The 8,470-nt window shown below is 34.0% G+C and overlaps 1 protein-coding gene across 1 annotated transcript; it reads left to right on the forward strand.

The window, feature by feature from the left end:
* Positions 1–730: 730 nt before the first annotated feature.
* On the forward strand, positions 731–6,618 carry LOC138318194 (chitinase-3-like protein 1). The gene is made up of 8 exons (XM_069260372.1): positions 731–876; positions 1,345–1,516; positions 1,990–2,248; positions 2,529–2,653; positions 3,050–3,179; positions 4,342–4,527; positions 5,090–5,203; positions 6,305–6,618. The coding sequence occupies exons 1-8, from the start codon at positions 819–821 to the stop codon at positions 6,530–6,532; spliced, it is 1,272 nt and encodes a 423-aa protein (XP_069116473.1). The 5' UTR covers positions 731–818; the 3' UTR covers positions 6,533–6,618.
* The last annotated feature ends 1,852 nt before the right edge of the window (positions 6,619–8,470 follow it).

An 8,470-nucleotide genomic window follows, 5' to 3' on the forward strand; every position in this document is an offset into this window, starting at 1 on the left:
TGTAGTGTCAGACATTGTTATATTATTATCTTGTAGTGACAGACATTGTTATATTATTACCTTGTAGTGTCAGACATTGTTATATTATTATCTTGTAGTGTCAGACATTGTTTTATTATTATCTTGTAGTGACAGACATTGTTATATTATTATCTTGTAGTGACAGACATTGTTATATTATTATCTTGTTGTGTCAGACATTGTTATATTATTATCTTGTTGTGTCAGACATTGTTATATTATTATCTTGTAGTGTCAGACATTGTTATATTATTATCTTGTAGTGACAGACATTGTTATATTATCATCTTGTAGTGACAGACATTGTTATATTATTATCTTGTAATCTTATAGATTGTTATACTATTATCTTTTAATGCCATACTTTGTTATAATACCAGGTATTGTATTGTAGTGTAATATATTGTTATATTATTATATTGCAATATAAAAAAAAACCCCATTACTATATACTATTATATTGAAGTTAATTGAATGCGTTCAAGTAGCCTTCTTTAACACTCAATACCTTCCGCCCCGCTAGTATTGGTTTCTTAAAAGAAGCGTTCCCATAGGGTATCTCTAGTGTATATGGCCTGATTCGAATTAGTAAGTGGTAGGAATAATTATATATCACTCACCGATCAGTTGCGGCTATTGTTAAACAATCAACACACATATAACAATTAACATATGGAAAACTTAATCATATGCCCAAGGGCAATACCGTTCACGAAGTACTTGCCAAACGAAACCTGGTGTGATGGCGGACTGAAGACGTGTAAGCTAGATAAACTCCAAGACTGTATAATCCGGCTATGGACATGAAGTTGCATATACAAATTCTTGCTATTTTGACATGCACAGTATGTTGTGGTAAGTCTTCTAACATAATTGTTTACTTTCGTATGGAGAAAGTTTTTGCAATTTTCTCTTTCATATTGCATAACATCTAACTGTAATATCTTACTTGTCACTCCTTTATTTTATTCGCAGTTTTTTTTGTTTGCAATAATTATCAGGACCGCGAATATAGTGACATTTAATCTGCCGGGAATAAAGTAATGTAGTATATATTAGGTTATGGCATTCCGTTGAACTTGATATATGAACTCAAGTCTAAAATACGCCATACAAGTTTCTCAATCTAACGAAATGATTGGTTATGATAATTGAGAAACTGTATGTTTTGCACTAACTCTTATAAATTGGTAGTTTAGAGATAGTCAACAACTATATTTGCATATCTGTCTTTATATACCTAGATTCGTTTGTTTTTCTAAATACGTTTTGGTGTTGTAAAATTGCGTCCTACTAGATTTAAAACAATACATTATTTTCCAGCTTTTGCGGGTTACCGGCGGGTTTGCTACTATACCAACTGGTCCAGGTATCGTCTTGGGTTGGGGCAGTACTTTCCAAACCATACCGACCCCCATTTATGTACCCATCTGGTTTTCTCATTTGCCAAATTGGAGAAAAGTGAACTGTCTTTTTATGATGGCGATGAAGATCTGTAAGTATGATATATATATATACCTAAAAAGCAAAACACAACTATAAAACAGTTTTTTCCGCCCTAGCGCTTTCTCGGCTCATGCCGGTCTTCAGGGGTTTGAATTCTTTTATGTTTTAACTGTTCTATAGTTGTGTTTTCTTTTTATGTATATGGAAACCATCACATGGACATGGTTCTTTTTTACTTATATATATATATATAGTTATATATAAGAAATCTCGTCCGAATGCAAACAAAATATGACTTGTATTTCACATGGGTTCTCGTATTGACGGTAAGTTTCACATGTATTTCATATCATAATATTAATTTGCTGTGTAATGAAACTGGTATTTTTCACATTTATCAAGTGAACCTTTTTCTGTGTTGAAAATCTATTCAGCGTATTTTTTATCAGTACTTTTGAAGGATTTCAAGTAAGCATAACCTACTCGATAAAATTGACTTCTTACTAATACATTGATTTATAGATACAAGGAAATCAACGACATGAAACTTGTCAACCCTGAGCTGCAGACACTCCTCGCCGTCGGTGGATGGACTCAAGAAAGCACCGAGTGGTCTGCAATGGTTTCCAAAACAAATCAAATGAACAAGTTTATCGTGAAATCCATTCCCTTCTTACGTAAATATGGCTTTGATGGTCTGGACCTTGACTGGGAATATCCAGCACTTCGTCATGGGGCAAACGCTACAACTGATAAACATAACTTCGCTCTCCTTTGTAAGGTAGGAACGAAACTTAACGTTAATTTAAGTTTTAAGTACAATGAAGCTAAATCAAATTGTGTGATAATGTCCCTTGGGATAAAAAAGCAAATTAAGTAAGGTTAAGTGTAAATATTTAAATAAAATGTAGAAACGACATTTCTATTCATGGTAAAGGTTATCATGCAAAAAGATATAGCTTATTCATGACAGGTCGTTAGGTGGCTTTTCAGTATAGATGTTTCATTAACATTGATTTTCTTTCTGAAAATTATGTGTAATGTTGTGGTTTCCAATGTAGAAACTACGCATGGCCTTCGAAAGGGACGCCAGAATGACAAGGAGACCTCGTCTTCTTCTCACTGTTGCTGTAGGGGCTGCAAAAAAAGTGATCGACGCCTCATATGAAGTCCCAACAATAACGAGGTATGTAACCAACACATGTTCGTGGCCTTAGTGTTGTTTAAATTATTTTTTTTAAATATTGTTTTGCGATAACGCAGTGTAATAAAATAAGTGCAGAAACTTATTTCTATAGGCTTCGGAATTGGGAAATGAGACAAAATATAATCGGGTGTAAACTAAAGCTCGAAGCTATCTATTAATAACCATTAAGTTATTTGCCGGACAATATGCGACGCATTTCTTCTTGTTGCAATGAAAGTATACAAACTTAAACCAATATATCCCACAAACCATTTACATTTTTTACTTTAAACATTTTGAAATAGTATCAAAAGAAATCTATGAACAGATAAATATAAATACGTATTTGGAATTTTGAAAGCGAATGATATTTGATAACTGTTGATTGATTATTAGGTACGTAGATTTCATCAATCTAATGAGCTATGACTTACACGGGAGTTGGGTAATGGAAACAGGGCACCATTCGTTACTATACGGCAGAGAATACACCAGTGAACACGCAGAAGATGTATATCTGGACATCGTACGTATTCTTCAGATCTAGTTCAGTGTAGTCTGGACATCGTACTAACATCGTACGTATTATTCTTCAGGTCAGATTCTAGAAGCAACTGCCCAGTCCAAGCGTTTGGCATTCTAACCTTTGACCTCTAAAGGTAAACCAACTTAATTTAATTTCGCTGATTTTGCGGACAGGAAAAAAATGCGAAAATAAATAGCCACAAACAACTTTAGATACAGACAAAGAAGGTCTCCACAAGTCTAAATCCCGGAAAAATTCTTCGCGAAAACGTCTTTTGGTATAGAAATGCGAAACTTAGTCGCCGTTAAAAATAGGTTTACAGTTCATATGTATATATCGTCGGATACATATACGTGATTACACTACGCTTAGCTACGCTAGGGCGATAGCGTAGTGCAATTAACCTTGGGTCATCGACGTAGCCTATTCCAGTATTGCACATTTTTTTTGGAGTTATACCGCTTGTCTGGAATCTTTGACCATGGGTAGCGGTGGCTATCAATGTTAGACCAAATCACTAAAATCCCAGGCAGGGGTTGGACAATTGCCGGTCAATTACAGCCAATTTGTTTTGACAATACTTAAAATAAAGTGTTCGTATTAGGTCATATCCCAACCGAAACCGCTCAGATAAAAATATTACCTAAGGCCAAATTTGTTTCTGTAGCATTTAAGGCTGAAATCTGCAACGTGCAAAAATAGTCATGACTCTTAACAGAATGCAAGATAAACTAATGAAATACAATCAATCGTGCCTTAGCGGCCATCTCTATTAGTGACCACCTACTTGATAAAACCACTTTTTAAGGTCCCAAATGGTTAATTTCAACACAAAGTGCTCTGTGTGTGAAGGCCACGTGGTTATACAGACTATTTTTCCTTTGTCCCTTGGGAGGTCTTTCTAGACACGTTTGCCTGTATTTATTTTCATCTTTGGGATTTTTTACAGAATGGAAAAGATGGCGTGTAAAAATCAATGTTGACGAAACTTATAGGTCTACATTACAAGTGTGAAAATGGAACAACTTGATTATGATTCCAAAAATAAAATCAAAATAATGCAATAACATAATTTTTTTTTCCAAAAATGCAATAACATATCCTGTCATTCCGGACATAACTTAAATAACTAATACTTAAATAATTTGTTTTTGCTAACCAGGATTGGGCGGCACGTTATTGGAATCTCCTTGGCGCCCCCAAAGAACAAATAAATATTGGTCTATCATTCTATGGACGTGGCTTTACGTTGAAGGACTCTAATGATAACGGATTTGGTGCGAAGACTAAGGGACCTAATCGGCCAGGTCCATTCACAAAGGAATCTGGCTACGCTGCCTACTACGAGGTAAAACAGCATTAACCAAAGCAACAACAAATGCATTCCAATAAACACATAAAAAAATCGACCTACTGTGTTGGAATATTTTTGGTTATTTTGATTGAACTAAGAGGAAGTATAGCTGCATGTTTTTGATAAAAAAATGGCTTCATATAATAGCTTATATCTCTCAATGAAAATGTTACCTAGCGAAAAAACCCACAGCAAATGTGTTTTGTTCGAGGTAAATGACAATTAATTTCACACAACCTAGCAAGCGATGTCTGATATGAATGTGATTATATTTTGAATACAATTTGTAATCATCAGATTCACGTAAATTATATTAGTATATCATTGGTAAAGAAAATTGTTGACTATGAGATAATAATTATATGTCAATCCTATACTTAAAATTTCCTTAATACCTGCACTCAGTTCTCATATAAACCAAATAACCACACCAACACAATAATTGGAAGAGCCTGCACGCTGAAAGCTACTATAAATTCATTATATTTCACTATTCCATATATGTGAGGAATTACTTAACTGAACTTCTGACAAAATTATGTTGTTTTTGGTATAGATCTGCATGATGTTATCTCGGGCAGGACATACCTACAGAGAAAATGGGGCTCCCTATTACGTCAACGGCAATCAATGGATTGGATATGATGACGAAGAAAGTATATCGGAAAAGGTTAGCAGAATATTTGATAAAATTATTTGTTTCTACTGCTCAGTCACTTACTCACTACTTATGTCAAGACCACACAAATCAACATTCATTATTGAAAAAAAATGGTTACTAGTAAGCGATTGTTATCGCGGACGCGATTGCCTTTGCCTTTAGAATTCGTGTTTTTATTATCCCTGCGAAGCGCATTTGCGGGGGATATTAAATTGGGCTCCGTCTGCCCGTCCGTTCGAGATTCTTTTCCGGGCTATAACTCAAAAACCATTCAACGCACCTCCTTGAAACTTTCTGTATACATCAGACAAGTGTCATAGTGTTACCTTTTGCTATTGCAGATATTTCATTGATTTTTTTCCGTTACCGTGGAAACTTGGTCAAATATACCAAATTACTGTTTCCTTTTGTTTCCGGACTATAACTCCAAAAATGTTCAACGCAGCTTCATGAAACTTTCTCGATATATCAGACAAGTGCGCTAGTTGTGCCTTTTGCTATTGCGGACCTTCCATGTTCGGTTTTCTGTTACCATGGAAACTAAGTAAAAAATACCAAATTACTATTTCTTTTTTGTTTCCTGGCTATAACTCCAAAACCCTTCAACGCAGCTCCACGAAGTTTTCTGTATATATCAGACAAGTTCCCTAGTTGGGCGTTTTGCAATTGCGGACCTTCCATTTTTTGATTTTTTTCTGTTAACATGGAAACTCCGTCAAAATACCAAATTTCAATTTCTTTTTGTTACCTACTGTTATTTTTTCACAGTTTTACAATACCCACATACATTGATGTATTTGGGTTTTCATACCAACTGCAGGTAGCGCGGATAATGTTTTGCAGCTCCTTGTTCTGCATAGTCTGTATTGGCCTTCCCCGATAGTGATGTCTATTTTCTGGTGTTTAGTCTACACTATAATATTTTGATACCCATTAACTATATGGTCGCAACCTTAAATCCGTCTAATTATTTTTAACGCGCATAAGTAACAAAATAAGAAAAATTACCTGCTTGAAGTGACGAACTTTTGCATGACGCAATATTCTTGTCATAACGCGTAAATCTTTATAAAAGTTATGTCTTGTCTATTTTGCTTAATTTTTGAACAGGTTGCCTGGCTAATACGAGAAGGCTTTGGAGGTGCTATGATATGGGCTCTGCCGTTAGATGATTTCAATAAAAAATGTCCACGGTCCACCCGAAAGTTTCCACTGGCAAATCGAGTGAAAGATGATCTTTTGGCTGCTGAGATGGTCGGGTTGGCTGCTACTGTTGGAGCTGCAGCTTCCCCAACAACTACTGAAGATCAATGGTCTATTCTTAAGGATTTCATATGAGGATAAACATCGCATAGATGTGATTATTTTATGTAATTATTGATTAAATTCTGTTAAAACGAAATAAAATAAATAATGAGATAGTACCGGTTCTTTTGTTATATAATAATTGTTATAAAATGATTATAATAATGCTTTCAACTGGTATAGGTATTTTTGGAAAAAAAAAAAATCTTGTCAGCATTATTTTGTACAAAATGGGGAAAAAAGAGAAAATAAAATAAAAAAACAACAACAAAAAACGTCACAATACAAGGTGGTCGCTTGACAGTAATTTTGTTTTTTAACTAGTCCCTAAATGCAATTTAAAAATGCAGAGAACAAATGAGAACCTACATAGAACATTTGAGAAGGATAGTTTTAGTATAAATCACAAACATGAAATTCAATTGTCGAAGTCCTAGATGGCTGCCTCTCGGCCATTTTGTTTTTTGATCAGCTAGTGAAGTAGATGAGTAGAGCCAGGAATATTAATGAGATTTCCATTTGGGATTGTTATTACTCTATTTTCTTATTTTCACGAAACGACCTCTGACGTTTAAAGGCCCAATACCTTTCCGAAACAATTGAAAAATTCCTGAAAATAATAAATACAAAAGAAAATGTATATCGATGGCTTTAGATGAGATTACGACTAAAAACAATTCAAGTTTCCATGCGCAATCTATGCAAACAGTAAAAGTTCATTTCGCTGTTTTGCCATCTGCTGTCACGTTATGAAAAATAATATTTATTTTATTTTAATCAAATTGTTCATAAGGTAATGATAAGTGAAGTATTAACGTAAAGCTTATAACTTTTGTGACTTTTTCTATCTAGCTTTACATAACCATTTTAAGAATAAAAAGCTGTTTCGGAAAGGTAGCTGGCCTTTAATTTGTTGTAAAGTTTAAATTTGGACATGCTATCAGTTCTTGAAAACGTTAAGGATGTACTCCTCTGAGAAGTCAAAATTTTCTTGTATTAAACTTTTTTTCTCATATAGATTTTTGGAAAGAGGAGTTCATACCATGAAAGAAAATGAAAGAAAAAACATATGTCCGTGTGCTCGTTTTTGAGCTACTGTCACTCAAAGATACCTAGTTGACAAAATATTGGATTTTATGGGAATTTTGCCGTTTTGACCTTATACACAAGAGATAAAAGCCATAATTTCCTAATGAGTTGTTTGATATGTATTAATGTTTGTAGAATTTATTTTCCAGTAGTCTTCTTTTAAAATATACCAGTTTCGATTAATAAGACTAATATTTTTTCTCAGAATAACAACATATGCTACCCCTACCCCTTAATTTTGAGCTACAAAATGCACCATTTTCAGCCATTTTTGCCAAATCTAACCCTTTATAGAAAAAGTTCTGGTATTAAACTTTTGTTTATATTTTGCATGTCAATAGGGAAAGGGTTGTTCTTTCAAAATCAGGCAGAAAAATTTGGGGTCCGTGTGCTTACTTTTTTGCCCCACTTGAATATTTGTTATTTTTCAGTATTTTAGAGTAAAAAATAAAAGTGCTCATATTACCATTAAATGTAAAAATAAAGTGAAAAAAGTGAATCATTGCATACATTAATGCTCCGTATTTTAATTATCACGAACCAAGTAAAGATTTACAGCAAAAATTAGCTCGATACAGCTAAAAATGCTGGTGCAGTGATGATTTAAGTAAAAACAATTTCAGTAAAAAATGGTAAAACTTTGGCTCTACTCAAAGCGAAAAAAGACACAATTTCAAAATGGCCGCCAAATGGGCCATTTCTTAATATCCCCGTATAACAAAATCTGCTAAAGTTAGAACTGTAATTTTTTGACAAAATTTGCAACTGGTAACTTGCTACAGATATTGATAAATTGTATTTGAAAATCTCATAACTTCTTTGATCTTTGTCGAAACGAGACTTCAACGGGACAGAAACCTCAGAAGAATACATCCTTAAGTC

Source organism: Argopecten irradians, chromosome 3, assembly GCF_041381155.1.
Source record: "Argopecten irradians isolate NY chromosome 3, Ai_NY, whole genome shotgun sequence".
In the NCBI taxonomy this organism is placed as follows: domain Eukaryota; kingdom Metazoa; phylum Mollusca; class Bivalvia; order Pectinida; family Pectinidae; genus Argopecten; species Argopecten irradians.

Excerpts from the sequence above, each read along its gene's own strand:
- LOC138318194 (XM_069260372.1), top strand. The coding sequence starts at position 819 with ATGGACATGAAGTTGCATATACAAATTCTTGCTATTTTGACATGCACA. Across the intron at positions 877-1,344 it reads GACATGCACAGTATGTTGTG|CTTTTGCGGGTTACCGGCGG; the intron begins GTAAGTCTTCTA and ends ATTATTTTCCAG. Across the intron at positions 2,654-3,049 it reads GAAGTCCCAACAATAACGAG|GTACGTAGATTTCATCAATC; the intron begins GTATGTAACCAA and ends ATTGATTATTAG.